Raw genomic sequence first — 19,046 nt, forward strand, 5'->3', positions numbered from 1 at the left:
GTTTGTGTATGGTCGGTCAGAACTAGCGAAGGGAATTCAATCTAGTGTGTGCATTCATTCTCGTCTCTTTGATCCTCGACAGTGTGCAGCTAGACCTTCTGTGTGGTGAGAGGGGGACAGAACTGGCCGATAAGAGCTGGAAATGAGTGACAGCTATGTCTCATGAGAGTGGCCATGAATACGGACAATACCCTCCCTATCTTGACATGCTTTTACATGCTTTCATGAAAAAGAAGAGCTATAAGAGCGAGCGGTTATTTTTTCCCTCAACATTAAAACCCCATAAAAAACCCTGAGGTAGTGCTAGTCTGGATACAGTGAATAGGTCAGTGGCAGGGTGTAGTGGTGTAGTGGTGATGAGTAGCCTGGTAGAGTGGTACATGAAAGATACATATGCAGTGGTGATGAGTAGTGGCAGGTAGCCTAGTGGTTAAGAGCGTTGGGCCAGTAAACAAAAGGTTGCTGGTTCCAATCCCCAAGCTGACTAGGTGAAAAACCTATTGATGTTCCCTTGGGCAAAGTACTTAACCATGATTGCTCCTGTAAATCGCTCTGGATAAAAGTGTCTGATAAGTGAGTATGGGGCCCTGATACTCACTGAGTCTTGGTCTCTCTGCTGCTCCAGGAAGGCAGAGAACTCCACCAGCCGGAGCTTGGATGTCCCGATGGAGCGGCCATGCCACGCTGGGACTGTGGGGGCTGGGGCTGACGTGGGCTCATAGCCTGCATCACAACCACCATGAGCAACACTCAGATAACACAACTCTCTCTCTGACATATCATCAAACTGAATTTTATCTCCATAACTCATTATAATGTCAGATTTTAAACAACGCTACAGGTCTACGTATTAAGAAAAAAAAAGGAAATTGGTTGTAAGCATGCGTGAAAGCCTTACTGGAAATCGTTGTTGTTACTCCTGGCTGGATGGGATATGCTTGTTGGGTGAACGGCTTGATGCTAAAACAGAGGGAGGATCCCATTAGAAAAATGCAATGGTCTGGAACTTCTACAGAGCAACATATTGAATATATCACTACTGACAAGCAGCGAGGAAGAAAGAAGGCTGACTGAAGTATTTGTACGAGAGCCCATTCATTTCTATCTCTGGAACATATAGACCCTTCAACCACTGCACCCACAAAGAAAATATTGGCGAGTACGTGACATAGAGAGCGACAGAGCGAGAGAGTGAGCGGAACAGCAAGAGGGTGACAGAGAGAGGGAGTGAAATGGAAAACAGTCACGTTCCATGTTTTCTGAGAATAGAACACGATACTCACTCTTGGGATGATCCAGGTTGGGCTGTCGATATCATGCCCTGCCAAAACTAGAGAATTAGATATATCAATACAAAACAAAACAAAACATCCAAACACATCACCGAAAAATACTTCCAAGCAGCACAATTAACACATGTAGTTATCTCGACTAGCATTCGTTTTGATTGTGTGCTTATCAGATGTGGTCAGTTTCCATAAAGCCCTGGTGTGTGTAATGTGATTTGGATGGGACGTCAGCTGTGTTGGCTGGGGAGCAGGGGGCCTGGTGGCTGCCCTCTGTGGTGTGCTGGTCTGAGTGGACCGATAGTGCGTTGCCGGCGGGCCTCTTACCCCTGCCGCTCCGGGGAAGGCTGGGCGCGGGATGCCTGGCAGGCCCAGCTTGTTGTGGATGGCGGTAGCAGAGACGATCTGAGCCGAGGACATGGAGGCCATGCTTTGGAGGGCTTTGTCCTTCACGGTCTGATCCTTCAACAACCGTCACAAAAGGCTTAGCACTCACAGACGGCAAGATGGGGGACATAGAACAGTGATAACAACAGCCACACTTCTAAACACACAAGCACACACACTCGCCTCCAACAACGACGGACAGCATGCATGTTAAAAGCAAACATATTGCGGCAGCCATTAAAGAAGTGGATTGTTTCAAAGGAATGTGCCACAGAGTAAAGTGAAAATTGAATTCCTGTATAAAATGTTAAGTGCGGGCATGCACTTAATAAAAGCAAGTTTCCTTGTTGACAAATCTATCACTAACACACTTCCAACCATATAGAATAGGTAATGGAGTGATTAATAATAACTCCTTTCTCTGTTATTCCTTGAATATAACATAATTCAATAGTTCTTGTGTCAAGGTTGGATTTGTCTGCCTGACAGAACACAGTTAACCATACAAAGAGAATGACTAAAGTAAGTCTGAAGGACGAAAGCTTTGGTTAAGAGTTCCTTTCATGGCTCCTCTCATCAAGTCCCCCCACTCTTCTCCTTATGACCTAAACTGGGATATGCTTAACACCCCGGCCGTCCTACAATCTAAGCTAGATGCCCTCCATCTCACACAAATTATCAAGGAACCTACCAGGTACAACCCTAAATCCGTAAACACGGGCACCCTCATAGATATCATCCTGACCAACCTGCCCTCTAAATACACCTCTGCTGTCTTCCACCAGGATCTCAGTGATCACTGCCTCATTGCCTGCGACTGTAATGGGTCCGCGGTCAAACGACCACCCCTCATCACTGTCAAACGCTCCCTAATAAAACACTTCAGCGAGCAGGCCTTTCTAATCGACCTGGCCTGGGTATCCTGGAAGGATATTGACCTCATTCCGTCTGTAGAGGATGCCTGATTATTCTTTAAAAGTGCTTTCCTCACCATCTTAAATAAGCATGCCCCATTTAATTTTTTTAAAACTAAGAACAGATATAGCCCTTGGTTCACTCCAGACTTGACTGCCCTTGACCAGCACAAAAACATCCTGTGGCGAACTACATTAGCATCGAATAGCCCCCGCGATATGCAACTTTTCAGGGAAGTTAGGAACCAATATACACAGGCAGTTAGGCTAGCTTTTTCAAACAGAAATTTGCATCCTGTAGCACAAACTCCAAAAAGTTCTGGGACACTGTAAAGTCCATGGAGAATAAGAGCACCTCCTCCCAGCTGCCCACTGCATTGAGGCGAGGAAACACTGTCACCACTGATAAATCTACGATAATCACGTATTTCAATAAGCATTTTTCTACGGCTGGCCATGCTTTCCACCTGGCTACCCCTACCCTGGTCAACAGCTCTGCACCCCCCACAGAAACTTGCCCAAGCCTCCCCCATTTCCCCTTCACAGATAGCTGATGTTCTGAAAGAGCTGCAAAATCTGGACCCCTACAAATCAGCCGGGCTAGACAATCTGGACCCTCTCTTTCTAAAATTATCTGCCGCAATTGTTGCAGCCCTTATTACTAGCCTGTTCAACCTCTCTTTCGTATCGTCTGAGATCCCTAAAGATTGGAAAGCTGCCGCGGTCATCCCCCTCTTCAAAGGGTGAGACACTCTATATGTTACAGACCTATATGTATCCTACCCTGCCTTTCTAAAGTCTTCGAAAACCAAGTTAACAAACAGATCACCGACCATTTCGAATCCCACCATACCTTCTCTGCTATGAAATATGGTTTCCGAGCTGGTCATGGGTGCACCTAAACGATATCATAACCGCCACCGATAAAAGACAATACTGTGCAGCCGTCTTCATCGACTTGGCCAAGGCTTTCGACTCTGTCAATCACCGCATTCTTATCGGCAGACTCAACAGCCTTGGTTTTTTAAATGACTGCCTCGCCTGGTTCACCAACTACTTCTCAGATAGAGTTCAGTGTGTCAAATCGGAGGGCCAGTTGTCCGGACCTCTGGCAGTCTCTATGGGGGTGCCACAGGGTTCAATTCTCGGGCCGACTCTTTTCTCTGTATACATCAATGATGTCGCTATTGCTGCTGGTGATTCTCTGATCCACCTCTACGCAGACGACACCATTCTGTATATTTCTGACCCTTCTTTGGACACTGTGTTAACAAACCTCCAGACGAGCTTCAATGCCATACAACACTCCTTCCGTGGCCTCCAACTGCTCTTAAATGCAAGTAAAACTAAATGCATGCTCTTCAACCGATCGCTGCCAGCACCTGCCCGCCCGTCTGACTAGCATCACTACTCTGGACGGTTCTGGACGACTGTAAACTCTCCTTCCAGACTCACATTAAGCATCTCCAATCCAAAATTAAATCTAGAATCGGCTTCCTATTTTGCAACAAAGCATCCTTCAGTCATGCTGCCAAACATACCCTCGTAAAACTGACTATCCTACCGATCCTTGACTTTGGCGATGTCATTTACAAAATAGCCTCCAACACTCTACTCAGCAAATTGGATGTAGTCTATCACAGTGCCATCCGTTTTGTCACCAAAGCCCCATATACTACCCACCACTGCGACCTGTATGCTCTCGTTGGCTGGCCCTCGCTTCATATTCGTCGCCAAACCCACTGGCTCCAGGTCATCTATAAGTCTTTGGTAGGTAAAGCCCCGCCTTATCTCAGCTCACTGGTCACCATAGCAGCACCCACCCGTAGCACGTGCTCCAGCAGGTATATTTTACTGGTCATCCCCAAAGCCAACTCCTACTTTGGCCGCCTTTCTTTCCAGTTCTCTGCTGTCAATGACTGGAACGAATTGCAAAAATCACTGAATCTGGAGACTTATATTTCCCTCACTAACTTTAAGCATCAGCTGTCAGAGCAGCTCACCAATCATTGCACCTGCACACAGCCCATCTGTAAATAGCCCACCCAACTACCTCTTCCCCATATTGTTTTGTTTTTTTGCTCCTTTGCACCCCAGTATCTCTACTTGCACTTTCATCTTCTGCACATCTATCACTCCAGTGTTTAATTGCCAAATTGTAATTATTTTGCCACTATGGCCTATTTTTTGCCTTACCTCCCTAATCTTAATACATTTGCACACACTGTATATAGATTTTTCTATTGTGTTATTGACTGTACGTTTGTTTATCCCATGTGTTACTCTGTGTTGTTTGTGTCACACTGCTTTGCTTTATCTTGGCCAGGTCGCAGTTCTTAACTGGCCTACCTGGTTAAATTAAGGTTCAATTAAAAAAAAAAAACATTTAAAATGAAAGGCTTCAGCTCAATACAGTACATGAGGACTACTCTCAGCCTTTGTGTATCAGAAAAAATGTCATCACATTTAATGTTGATATCAAGCAAGGTTCATTAATCGATAGCAGGTGTAGTGAGTTAGGGAGTTAGTGGCTGAGGGAACGGTGGAGAAGTACTCGCTAGCATCAGTTCCACCCAGTAGTCTGCTGTATACCATCCAGCTAAACTGTATCTATGGCATTCTGTTTCTACTGTGTTTTCACAGCAGCACAAACGAACAGAAATGTCGTTTCTTATCCCAACACAAGTAGAGCAGTATACAGTATGACTTCTGACCCATCCCTACAGAACTAGGACCCCCATGAGAACACATGCAGAAGCTGAGGGTGAGGGTGAGCATGCTGGCAAGAGCTGTACAGTATCTGTAGATGCAGTGGTGTGAAGCTATGACAGAGGCCCACAGACTAGACAGTCACTGGGCTGCAGCAGCAGCTATGGTACTATAGCAGAAGCAAAGATACTCAACCAGCTGACAGGTCTGGCAAGAGCAGAGCCAGGAGCTTGGACGGATAATTGATACTTACCATGCTTGTAACCTGAATGCAAACAAACAAGGTTTTATTGTAATTTTACAATCTATCTGGACAACAATCCTGCTTTAGCAAGATGTAAAAATGTATGTTTTATCAATCAGCATTTTGATTTCAATGATCCAACACACAATACCCTGATAACAAAGAGCATTTCTAGAAATCACTTTAATCAATTTGACAATGTAGGTGAAAGTTGAATGATTTCATTCAATTAATCAGATTTCAGTTAATCAGATTTGATTATAATAATGCTTGCAAAATTATATGAATTCTATTGAATCATATTTTAGGACATTATATCCTTTGGTCGTAACAAAAATGTAAGAAAACCTAGACTGACAAAATACCATTGTTAAATGTGTATTCAAAGCAAACTGCACTTTGAAGTATTCGTGCCATGTCCTCTGTCAAAACATTACACTGAAATAATGTATCAGTACAGGAACCTCAGACTCATTAACAACTAGCACTGCTGTCACACTGAAATTTGGATAATAATAATGTGGGGTGGAAGATTTTGGAGAATGTGGTGGACTTGGAATGTCTGAGGATTTGATCACTATGGTCAGCTATGGTTTGAGAGAAGTAGCACAAAGAATGGCACCATAATGACTGTCATTTCACTCAACATGTCTCAGATAAGAAAAGAGACAGAGCAGATTTACAGAGATGTTCCCTGTAAAATGGAGGGGGACGCGTGCCTTTCTCTTTGCTGCTGATCTCTAATTTGCTTTAGATGAGAGTAGACAGAGACCCGTACAAAAGATGGCTGTTTTAACTCAGACAGCCGCACTGTGCCTGAAAGACCAGGCATTCACAGCTGGCTGATACTCTCTCTCTCTCTCACACACACACACACACACACACACACACACACACACACACACACACACACACACACACACACACACACACTAATGAGGGGTCATTAATCCATCTGAACACTGGGAACAGGGGAAAGTCAAAAGATGTAGTCATCCCCTCATAAAGACGAGAGAGAAAGAAATCTGGTCCTTAAACACACATACATTACCAAATGACCCTTGGAAAAATGTTTTGAATTACAGGTACATGTATTACAAGATTACACCTTTCACAATATATTTTATTTCACAAGACATTTTTGAAAAGGTATGTTTGGTGTTAGCCCATGATTTTCAACACATTGATAAAATGAGTCACAGAAGAAGAATGTAATAGGACAGCTACACATGTACACAGAGAAAAGAAGGCAACTGATAGCCATGTCAATGTGATAGCCTAGAGTTATCAATATGGAGGGTTGGCACAACAGCAGAGAGGGCAGATGAGATGCTGCTTCCTCATGGTCTTAACTCAGCATTGACAGGGGAAGATGATTAGGTTAAAACAGAAAAAAAAAGAGGCAAAGGTTTTTTCATAGACCACCCTTAGTCTTTGAACCTAAACCCTTTTAACATGCAGCACATCAGTGGCTGATAGTGTGTCTGCTTATGACATGTAAACAGACTTCTGCTGATGACCTCTGAACTTCAGCTCTCAGCCACTCACCAACAGCCAATGCATCTTGCCAACATGCTTTCCCACATTCAGTACAGATAACACCAGTACCAACCTCTGATTCTGGGTTCACATTGTCATGCCAAACAGAAAGAAAGAAGCAACAAAGTCTACAAACTGTGAGTGCCATTTGCTTTGAGGGTTTTATAAGGATCCAACGCAGTTGGGCTCATTTTAATTTAACTGAGGAAATGATGACATTGCCTTTCGGATGTCTGGACTAACATGAACATATTTTTCTTGGCAAAAAATACAGAAGAAAGTGAAATTCTTTAAGCTCTTTTTAAGAGTGTCAAGCTCTGAGCTCTGTGGAACAGATTTAGAATATTTAGCAAGCCTTGCTCTCATGAGAATATTGAATTTCTCATTCACATTATATCTATATATGCTCCCGAGTGGCGTATCGGTCTAAGGCACTGCATCTCAGTGCTAGAGGTGTCACGACAGACACCCTGGTTTGAATCGAGGCTGTATCACAACGGGCTGTGACTGGGAGTCCCCATAGGGCAGCGCACAATTGGCCCAGCGTCGTCCGGGTTGGGTCGGTGTAGGCCATCATTGTAAATAAGAATTTGTTCTTAACTGACTTGAATAGTTAAATAAATAAATACATTTTAAAATGCTATCTATTTTCAGACTTGCATTATGGACACTAGTAATACTATATCTTATATTTTTCACAAACCTAAAATATATTTCTTAAGTTTTTGAACAGATCCTTACAATTGTTTTCAAAGCAAATTCACTTATTGTTCAATGACAATAAAGAAAATAGAAATAAAACACTTATGGAGAGGTGTGTGTGTGTGTGTGTGTGTGTGTGTGTGTGTGTGTGTGTGTGTGTGTGTGTGTGTGTGTGTGTGTGTGTGTTATATTATGAATTCTAATCATAAGCAGGGGATCTAGGCTACGGGAATCAGAGCGTCAGGCATTCACTCTGTCACCACGGGAAACAGGAAGTAAGACTACGCACAGCAACCACAAGCCCAAAAGCAGAAAAGCGCATACCTTTAGCTTGGAATGAAACTCACGAGATTTCCTTCTGGCAAGAACCTGAATGTGACTAGACACCTGCGGGGTAGGGGAGGGGAGGAAAACAAAGGAACAGCCTGTAACCATGGCGATGAAAAGCCCCCCTGCAACTGGGCAAAGCCAGACGTACCTTGATGGCAGCTGAGATTTCTCGAACTTTCTTTCTTGCTAAGACCTGTATGTGACTAGACACCTCCATTTTTTTAAAACAAAAGAAGAGAGAAAAAACAAGAAAACCAAAAATACAAAAAGGATTACACATCTCTTTGTTGAGAACACTTCAGGGGGATTTGAGCTGCCCAATAGGATAATAGAAGCATCTCCAAGCCACACACCAAGCTCACAGCCACAAAGCATTGTGTTGCCTGTTGTTGTCACTTAAGTGAGCTGATTAAGAAGGATGCAGGCCTCTTTAGCACACATTAACAGGGCGCAGATGTGATCGACTGTGTACTGAATGAGAATCGGCCAGTCTTGTATTCTTAAGGGAGCCGGATAAGGTGTTTCAGAGGCCCATGCTGCTTTCAACATTCACACAGACTTGGAAATATGTAATGCTTTTGTATAAAATATTCAGTAGTGTAAATGGTTGGCTATAGTAAGATAATGTGTGGTCAGTCTGTATTTCTGACGGGGGGAGGGACGAACACTTGGTCTGAGGGGGATTTCCTTCCTCTCCTCTCGGTCTTAATCAGGCCAATCACACACAAGTGGCTGTTGAGGCAGTTCACCAGGGAATGATCAACGCCTAAAAGCATGTCTGTTAATAGGGGGAGCAGGGTGATTGAGAGGTACTCTGTTCCATCTTGCCAAAATAAGATTACAATTACAATTCAATCTGACATTCCTTATTTTAATCAACCTATGTCTTGATATTGTTTTCTCTAGTCTCATACAGAACAGGGCTCTTTAGTTAGAACAGTGAATGTGGAAGTAATCATCATATTTCAAATGATGTTAATTAACTCAAATAAATTACCATTATTTCTGATTGAGACTGATTTATTAACATCTCAACACTTCAATAATTAAATATCAAATATTTGTGTTTTTTGGTTGTACCATAAATTACAGCAGGCAAACAACCTTCTATCTTGTGTGATCCCCCATTGAGAGAGTGAATTACAGAGACATAGCACACATGACTTTTCTCTAGCTGGCTGATCAATTCCCACCCAGCTATAGAGTGTCAGTCTGGACACAGGGGTGTTTATCATGGACATACGAGCATGACTTCCTGCTCAACCAGACTGATGGACCTCATGGCCAGACACCTTCCCACCAACTTATATTATGGGAGCTTATGGGTAACATCTATTTATATCTACAGTCTGTTGCTTACATCAACTGGAAACGTATAACAGACAACAATAATGTTGTTATTAATCAATGTCCTATCATCTATGTCCTAATCCAGTTTCTGTTGTGATTATTTTAAAACACTGAATATATTTTTTTACCACAAATATTGAGTAATGTATATATCTTATAACACTCTTCCAGACGGAACGAGTGTGTTATAGTTGCGTTACTGTAATGTGAGGGTGTCCGTGTGTGTGTGTGTGTGTGTGTGTGTGTGTGTGTGTGTGTGTGTGTGTGTGTGTGTGTGTGTGTGTGTGTGTGTGTGAGAGAGAGAGAGAGAGCTTTTGCAGAGACATCTTCTCATGCAGGATAACTGTAAGAAGACTAAACACATCCAGGGTCTGGTAAGACAGCCTCCCATCAGACCAAGCATGCAGCAAAGCTCCATGCAAGTGAGTGTGTGTGTGTGTGTGTCCTGTGTTCTCTCCATCAGAAACACAGGCAGCAGGTACATTCAGGTGTGATGGCCTTCTTCAGTTTTAACATGCCATGCAAACTTTTCCGCTCCCCTCTTACCTGCTTCCTCGTCCTCGTCTTTCCAGTCCGAAGCTTGATGTATCGGGCTATCAGCTCATTCCGACCTGCAGAAAGCACACAGCAAGGAGAGAGAGAAAGGTTAGCACAAAATAAGCCATCATTGAGATCCTGGATTTCACGTGTCCTTTTAATTTACAATGACACAAATGAAGCACACATTAGTCAAATATGCATCATACTGTATAATCATCAGACATTAACATCTCACTATATACATCTTGACAAACAAACAAACAAAAATCCAATTGAAATGTAAAAGCGGCATGTTGCATTAGCATGCAAAAGCCTTACAACAAGCATACAGCCTTTCAAATTCATCTAATTGAATCCCATTCTCTTCAAAGCCTCACGCTATGAAAAGAAACTGACCCAGACATTCATACTGTTACTGTAAATAATGGCACTGGAAATATATTAATTTAAGCAGTGCTGTTCTCACTAAATGATTATTAAAGCATGGGCTTTGTAGTGATTTCTAATTAATGGCAGCGCCAAACATTCTTCTGCCCTCAGCTCGCCTCTAATTGCTGCAGCGATGCACAATGACCCCTGCTTAGCCTTTTCATATGGTAATAACATACCGCCACCCCAAAACTATTACGCAAATTATAGGTAAGGAGCCACTCTAATTATGTGTCCAGCTGAAGGCAACCAATGCCATGGACCTACTTCTCCCTCCCATGTAATGCAACACGTCCTTTAAACAACCAAACAGGCTTTTTTTCTCCAGCTCAATGAAAGGCCGTGTCTTGATATTTCACTTAGCGTCATCAATATATACCGGTACATTGGCTACGGAGCAGTGACTGTGTTCTCAGAATGGAAAAGCTACAACATGTCCTGTGAAAGGCAGTGGATGGACCGCCTAATGCAGATGCTGCACATGAGGATGGTGAATAAAGTGAAGTATAGAACAAGCGTAGTGGAGGTGGTGGCAGGCAGGTCTGGGTTGTTAGGCTGGGGCTGTATGTGCTGCCTGTTGTTTGTGTAATGTCACACCGAGGCAGCCAGGCAGAAGTCTCCACCTGCTGTGAACCCAGGGAGCGCGCTCTGTTCAGGTGTGCCAGATGAAAGGACGTTCAGTCTGGATATTGCCCCTTGAGTTACTGCCATTAACAACACCTGTCAACGGAGAGGGTCTCTCTCTCTCTTTCTCTCTCTCTCGCTCCCCCTCTCTCTCTGGCTGTCTCCCTCAGTGTTATTTTTGGATGCCAGAGGGGTTTGGATGCCAAGATGTTTGCTTTCACTATTTTATCAAATGTATTAGCCCCTAGATTCACTACTGGCTCTATATATAAGCATTTCAAATGTTCAGTTTCTTTTGAAAGAAGACACCCTGATGTAGCAGATTTACTAGTGCCTTTTCAAAATAGCACATTTAAATCAACGCACTGATAAAACTGAAGAAGTTGAGTAAACACATGTTGTGTAGCACAACACCTTGCTCCATGTGTCTGGCACACCCAGACAGGTGTTGCTCTGTTGCATGACGGGGGCTGGGGATTGTTGTGGGCGAGGCACCAGGAGGAGGGGTGTGGCGAGAGTCGTGACCCAAGTCTCGCCTCCTCACAAGGAGCATTTAGACAAGTCCAGGGTGACTGAATCAGGTCTCCTTCCCCTGGAAAAATAAACAGCATCTGGGGGATTTCAATCCCGGCCCGGGCCTCCCAGCATGCCTGCACTGTAATCTCTCCCAGATGAACCTCGGGGCCGCGCTGTTTTCAATAATTCACACACTGTGTACACATAACATGACAATAAGGGCATTCATGCAGACGCCTGATTCCTAGATCAAAGCACACAAATGCTTACTGCTGAATTTTCTTTTTTTTCTTGACCAGGCTGAAAAAAGACTGCTCAGCGGGTCTTGGCGAACCTGCTTTCTTTCCTGTGTTTCCACTGCAAAACAACATTTGCTAAAACAGCAACTGGCCACATTCAGCACTCTGAATCCACTTTATTCAACCGCTCTCCGACCTACTCAAAATGTTTCTAAGGGGCAATACTGTGTCTCCCGTAAACTAATCAACACTTGTGTTTTACTCTGAGAGATGTGGCGCAGTGCCTGGAGTCGCACGGTAGAGAAGTTACCCCTGTTGAGAGTTCTAATTCAACGTTTTAAAGTCCGGCCTTTTCATTTCCCTGGAACCTAAGCAATGCCAGATGACTTTCTTTCTCCCTCTCGCTCTTTCTCTCTCTCTTTCCTTTTCATTCACACTTTTCAAGTACAGTTGTGTTTTTAATTTCCTCTTTTAAAAGCACATAACATAATTGGAAACAATTGGCATTGGTTCAAACAAGCTTTTCGATGCCATGAACGTTTTTACTTAACTAAAGTGAAAGAAGCAATTAAATTCATACAAATGAGAACAATCAATTCAAAACAGATTAGCAGATTATTTCAATAAGAATCAACAGATTACTATGCCCTAAACAGTGAGAACCAATAGCATTCAGAGAGTTGAAAGTTGTTGTGAACCAAGATAGACCCTTTTCTCCACATGAACATCAGGCTCCCAGCTCTGCTTCATCACACATGCTTATTTCAACTCTGTGGGAGGTAAGAGTCTGAGCTGACGTGAGCTGTTCATCTTATTTAGTGAGGTATACGACTGGGATGAATTACTACCCCTAAAGACGCTGAAGCAGCAGCCTGTTTTACTCCACTGTCTGTCAACACGTTGGCCAACACCTTCTCCCAACGCAAGACCAGACTTTTACGCTGGCCTGGCTTCTCTGCATCTCTCCTTCAGAGGTTCCCCGCTGGACAAAAGTAACCCTGCATCGTAACCGATGATGCCCTGGAAGGGAATTGCTGAGAGGGGAAGCTCTCAATCTTTAGGAGTTGGGACCATCGTAAGGACACGTGATTTCATTTTCACTCAGGTTGACGGGTGGATAGTTGTGCCCCACTGGAAGAAAACAGGGAAAGTAATGGCGAAAGGATGGGGGTTGACTGAGGGAGTTAACTCTTGAAGGAGGGTTTTTGTTGTCACTCAAAGCAGCAGGAAAAGGATTAGATATTTATGGTGTGATCCCCAGAGTAGAGTCATGCTAATAGGTATGCTCTGTGGATTCCTTCCCCCCGGTAAGAATGGTCTCCTCTGAATCTCAATGACCCTGAAGGTCCTGGGCCATATCAATGGCACTCAAACCACAGCACCACAAAGAGCCAGTTGGTCCACTCTTCCTGGGATTGTCCCCCAGAGCTGATTCTTCATTCAGTCAGAAATCTAATTTGGCCCTGAGCATCCTTCCTCCCTGGGAGGATCCTGGAACAGCCTCACCCTGGTCCCTAGCCCTGCTGGGTGTTACAATAGTAGTAGAGAATAAAGTCACAGTCCACTCAAGCCTGACCACAGGAATGCACTTTTTCTGCCCCTGCAATCAAAAATCTAATCAAATCTTATTTGTCACATGAGTTGAATATAACGGGTGTAGACTTAACCATGAAATACTTCCTTACGAGCCCTTCCCAACGATGCAGAGTTCAAAAATAATAATACAAAGAAAAAATATAACACAAGAGGAATAAAATACACAAGAATGGATCTATATACAGGGAGTACCAGTACCAGATCAATGTGGAGCTGTATACAGGGAGTACCAGTACCAGATCAATGTGGAGCTATATACAGGGTGTACCAGTACCAGATCAATGTGGAGCTATATACAGGGAGTACCAGTACCAGATCAATGTGGAGCTGTATACAGGGAGTACCAGTACCAGATCAATGTGGAGCTATATACATGGAGTACCAGTACTAGATCAATGTGGAGCTACATACAGGGAGTACCAGTACCAGATCAATGTGGAGCTATATACCTGGTACTGGTACGTACCAGTAGCAGATTAGGTATTTGAGGTAGATATGTACATGAAGGCAGGGTAAAGTGACTAGGCATCAGGATAGATAATAATACAAGTAAAATAGTGTGTATGTTTGTGTGTGTGTATGTGTATGTGTGTGTGTAGTGTATGTGAATGTTTTGCGTGAGAGTGTCAGTGTCAGTGTAGTGTGTGTGTGAGTGAGTGTGTATATATAGTCTTGTGAGTGTGCATAGAGTCAGTGCAGATAGTCCGGGTAACCATTAATTAACTATTTAGCAGTCTTATGGCTATTTAGCAGTCTTAAGGCTTGGGGGTAGAAGCTGTCTCGGAGCCTGTTAGTCCGAGAGCCAATGCTCCGGTAACACTTTTAAATCAGTATGTGGTGGATGACCTGCTGCTTAGGCCTATTAGCTGTCATGGTTCATACAGCAGCACCACTTATTTCATGGTTTGAAACATCTCAGGTATGTAGTTATTGTAGCACATAACACAGTCCACCATTAAACTGTAAAAATGTTTTTGAGTGAGACTGCAGTAGGCCTAGCTGGAAAGTCCACCCCCCCCCCTCGCTCTATCCCTCCCTGGACTGTTGGGGTTTACACAGCTGCTGTGTCTGCTTGCTCCTAGCCCCCATCCAACACCCCCCTACCGCCAGCCCCCATACTGCCTCTACCCCCACCCCACTCATACCCCCCTACCGCCAGCCCCCATACTGCCTCTACCCCCACCCCACTCATACCCCCTCTGGTGCTGCTGGAGCCTGCTGCCCCCAAAAATAACAGACTCCCAGCTTATTTACAACTCCTCAACTTTCCCTAGGCGTATTCTGATAATGTTCCATCACACTACTTTGAGTAACATTAGCATTACTCCGAGTTGAACTCCCTCTTCAGTAATAATTTCCTCTGACCTTTATAGTCTTTCTCAATGTTTCAAAAATCCCCACTGTGTCACTTTTTGTTGAGCGCTCCAACTCCTTTCTACCTTGAATGAGTCCTTTTGGAAGTTTTTCTTGGTAAGCCCTTCTCATCATTTATAAGTCTTGACTCTCTCTCCTCTTCCGTTCTCATCACATTACTGTCTCTATATTCAAACTAATCACTGCTAACAAAACGTCCATCATTAGCTGCTCTATGAAAAGCAGAGAATCTGAGTCTTGCAGGAGATACAGTATATGGATGTTTGAGTTGAAGTTAGTTCATCCCACATGTGTAGACCACATGTCCTTCTGCTTCAGCCCATATTCTAAAGTATCCTGCTACTTATTAGTGGTGAGTGACACCGGGGAAAGACAGGTGGTGCTGTGGCCTGACTATTGTCACCTGCCAGGAGAACAGCAGTGCTAGAGCCTCATCTGAAGAAGGGAATGAGATAGACCAATAGCCTGGGTCATGTGGCCATAATATCCACAGAATATATATGGCATGAGATATTCATTTAGCTCGAAAATGGTGCTGACCCTCCAGAACTTGAACTCAGCCCAGACACACATGTTCTCACCCATGGCAGTGATGAGATACATTTCTCCAGAGGGTGAGCTGGTCAATTATATAAGTATAAGTGAACTTGATGTGCATACATTTGCCATTGATCACGCACCCAGAGGCTATTGTAAACGAAGCATCTCCACTGGCATATCAATGAAAAGATCATAAAATCTGAAAAGGCCCCAAAGCAATGCACCTGCATATGATAAACATTGGAATAATTTAGGTTATGGCGTATTAAACGTTTTAACTGCCTTGGTTACGTCCTTCGAGTGGTAATAACAACGCTTTGCTGAAGGTTTTTTTCCTCCTTTTCAAGGCGCTCATTTCCTGTAGCAGCACTTTTGTTTAATGCAGGCACAACCACAGTCACATCTGGTCCGGCGGTGGGCGATGATGTCAATGGATGTTGAGACCGTGCTGGGCCTGGCTCCATGTCAGCCAGCGGTGCGCTCACTCATGTGGTTTTAACTCTCTCCTCTTAGTAGGAGCACAGGACACGCCTTGAACAGCACAGGGGGCAACCTCTCGCCGACATGCCCCTCCCCACCAAACACGTCTATCCTTCGTTCTCATTACAATGTCATTTTCTCAAGTGTCACTTGTCAAGGCCCAAAAGGAACCACCAATGTGATTTCGCCCAGGCTTAACCTGAATTAGACCTGTGAAAGCTTAACACGCTGTAAGATGTTAGGGCACTGCTCAGTCATTATCTCAACCCAATATTTAGAACCTTGTGCTGTAGGGAACTACTGGGTAAAGCACCTATTACACATTCCCCAGTCTCAAAACATTAATTTGAGAAAAACCAGAGAAAGTGCTTCTATCCTCTCTCTCTCTCTCTCTCTCTCTCTCTCTCTCTCTCTCTCTCTCTCTCCTCCTAAAGACACAGGCATCTATGTAAGTATTGATTACATGAATGCCTGTCAATGTAAATGGCTTGACAGTTTTCCTGTCTGGGCAGAGTAAGAGCAGCATTGATCCTTTTCCATTGGGTTTCCTGTCCCAGAATGCAGTGTGGGCCAGAGGCCAGCCTCTCTCTCTATGTGGATGCAGTAGCAGGTTCAGACAATAGGCCTGACTTCCTTGTCATCCCTGATAGATGACTCAGGGGTTTCAGGCTGACATTAGCATTACAATAGACTAAACCAACAATCTGGAGGCATTCAGCAGGAGGGTCCCTGGCTGGGTTAGGGTGTGGGTAGAGGAGGCAGAGAGCCTTTAACTTGACAAGAACAGCGGCACACTGGGAAACAGCGCTTGCCAAGAGGAGAACCTGTCACTACACTAACAATAAAGGAGCCTTGAGGCCTGGAAGTTGAACAGGTGACAGACAATGGTGTCCTACGTTTGGCTGTCAGTTTCAAGTAACCTACATTTGAATATGTACAAAATCATTTTTTTAAATGACGCAACAATAGCCCAGTTTTATAATCATTAAACATAATCACACTACAAAAGTATGTTGTTTGTATTGGTGTTAATTGTACAAAAACAATTATTGCTGAGCTGCCATGGTGAACAAAACAATAGGTCTGTCCTTTGAGCAAGAGGCTAGCTGAAACAATTCCATTGCTTCTAAAAATAAAGGCTTGAAGTTGCTAAGATCCTGCAGGTGTTTCCCCATGAAGGTGTGGCTCAAAGAAACTCCCTCCCCTCCCCTCTTCCTCCTCCCCCTTTTCTTCAAATCTCTGCTCTCTCATCAGTAATAATTAGGGTCAGAGGGAGAGGGGGCTCAGCCCCTTATGCCAGTGAAATCCATTTAGAAAGAGGATAGCGTCTGCTGATCCCAACATCTGACTCCAGCCAACCAGCTACTTATTCGGGTGGCTTAACCCCCCCCCGGTATTTAAAGCGTGGGGCCCTAAGAAAGACTTCAAGGCCAAAGTTGGCACGTCGACGTTCACACACACTCGGGCCATTCTTAGGGTCACAATAGTTTACCCCACCCCCCACGATGACAGACACACACGTCCCACCCATCCCTCCTGGCTTTTACAAACTGAAAGTTTAAGCCTATATATCTTCCAAAGAGGCCGTCTGTGCGTGCGTCCATCTGCCTCCTGCTGAGAGGGCAAGGTCACACGCAAACACACGTATCCACATCCTCTACATTCTACTCACTCAGCTTGCTTTAATAATCCATCGCATGGTGCCATGCTGCTGGGTAAGAGGAAACAAGGATTAATAAAGACCATATGTTCGTTTTTTTTGTGCAAATAGTTTTCAAGAATGTTTTTATGAATTATTTTAAGTGAAACATAGTAAGGGATTCTGATTTGTCATCTGCAATCTGTACATTCATTGTAGCCTCCACCCAAAATTCCACAATCCATGATTTGACTATTTGATTTGTAGAGCCTGCTGTGTGCCTGTGTAAATGTAGGGCAGGCTCCTTAATGTCTCTGGGAGAAAAAATAGAACATCAGTGGCTGTTTGCTTTCGGCTCTGACCTCGGCCCCAACACTCAACATGTATTTCTCATTCATACAGCCACAGATCACAACAATTCAGAGCTCATTTGAAACAGAAAAAAAATTAAATAATGAAACCAATCCATGAGGGCACTTAGGTAACACTGAAGAAGAAATGTGGTTGGTTCGAATAGTCATTAAGTAATGTGTCCCCCTCTTCAGGACTTCTGAAACAGGCCGGTAGGGCAGACAGAAACCGCAGAGATTCATATCACCCATTTACAAAACATGAATGCCCTCGAATAACTCACTAAACTCACATATGGGTTTACACGAACAGATTATGTTTTTAAGATGATGTTTACATAATATCATGTTTAATATTAAAAATGATGTATAAAATGAGCTCCACAAACAAAAAGGCAAAATCCAGTCCACTTTCAAAGACATAGATATAATGATGTTCCCAATCTCTTACATAACCTTTAGCATACAATGTGAAATGACAGAAAGTAACATTCAAATGTAATGACATGATTGTCATTTTAGAAACAGGCCTACTATTACTCAAATACATTTACAGTATTTCACTAAAAACGATGTGCTAGTAATCTGTGGCAGACGAATACGTTGCAAAACTACCATAAACCTATATTTTAAATACTTCTGTCTAAAATGTATGTATCTATGAGAAGACAAGATCTTATATTTGCTGAGGTATAACCTCATTTTCTCTTAGATACACTATGATTTCAAGTGATTCATTTATCCCATTTCTGCAGTTTGTTCATTTGTGGTTTCTAATGTGAGGACTTTGCTGATTGGTTGAGAAAATAGAAGCAGTTCCTTCTGATGATTAGGGCTACAAAGGGTGAGCTCTTCTATGGAACGGCTAGGCTATATTTGTGGTCATAAGCAAACAAAGAACAAACAGAGCAGCAGACCCCAAACCTGAGTAATGTTTCTCATTCAGTCGTCGAGCCGTCCAACAATATCCGCTACTTAATCATTGTCATGTGATATAACTGTTGTTCTACAGTGAGTAACAGCATGGTATGCAACCAGGATCTACAAGCATTCAGTGGTAATAGACCATCACTTTCACCCGCAGAAAGTGGCCAGCTGAATAGGCTTCGCCAAGTTCTCCCGACTCCTGATACACATTCATAATTCAACCCAGTGGAGGTCGGCGCTCACAGACACTCAAAAGCACTGTGTTTAGTCTTCAGGCCTGATTAATGGATAAAAAGTCTCATTCGGTGGCTGGAAATCTGACTGCTGATCA

At 43.6% G+C, this 19,046-nt stretch overlaps 1 protein-coding gene across 8 annotated transcripts in view; it reads right to left on the reverse strand.

The window, feature by feature from the left end:
• The window catches only part of LOC106562169 (transcriptional enhancer factor TEF-1), a 56,835-nt gene that overhangs the window by 6,906 nt on the left and 30,883 nt on the right, over nt 1-19,046 (reverse strand). For 2 of the 8 annotated variants that reach the window (XM_045689132.1, XM_045689138.1), the window contains 7 exons: nt 10,008-10,072; nt 8,106-8,168; nt 5,550-5,561; nt 1,614-1,748; nt 1,284-1,330; nt 899-960; nt 599-723 (listed from right to left, as the gene is read on the reverse strand). In XM_045689132.1, the coding sequence (XP_045545088.1) occupies nt 599-723; nt 899-960; nt 1,284-1,330; nt 1,614-1,748; nt 5,550-5,561; nt 8,106-8,168; nt 10,008-10,072 (509 nt within the window). Of the gene's footprint in view, nt 1-598; nt 724-898; nt 961-1,283; nt 1,331-1,613; nt 1,749-5,549; nt 5,562-8,105; nt 8,323-10,007; nt 10,073-19,046 lie in introns of all 8 variants that reach the window. The other 6 variants (XM_045689130.1, XM_045689133.1, XM_045689131.1 and 3 more) reach the window with 6 other exon arrangements.

The sequence above is a fragment of the Salmo salar genome, chromosome ssa11, assembly GCF_905237065.1.
Source record: "Salmo salar chromosome ssa11, Ssal_v3.1, whole genome shotgun sequence".
Lineage (NCBI taxonomy): Eukaryota > Metazoa > Chordata > Actinopteri > Salmoniformes > Salmonidae > Salmo > Salmo salar.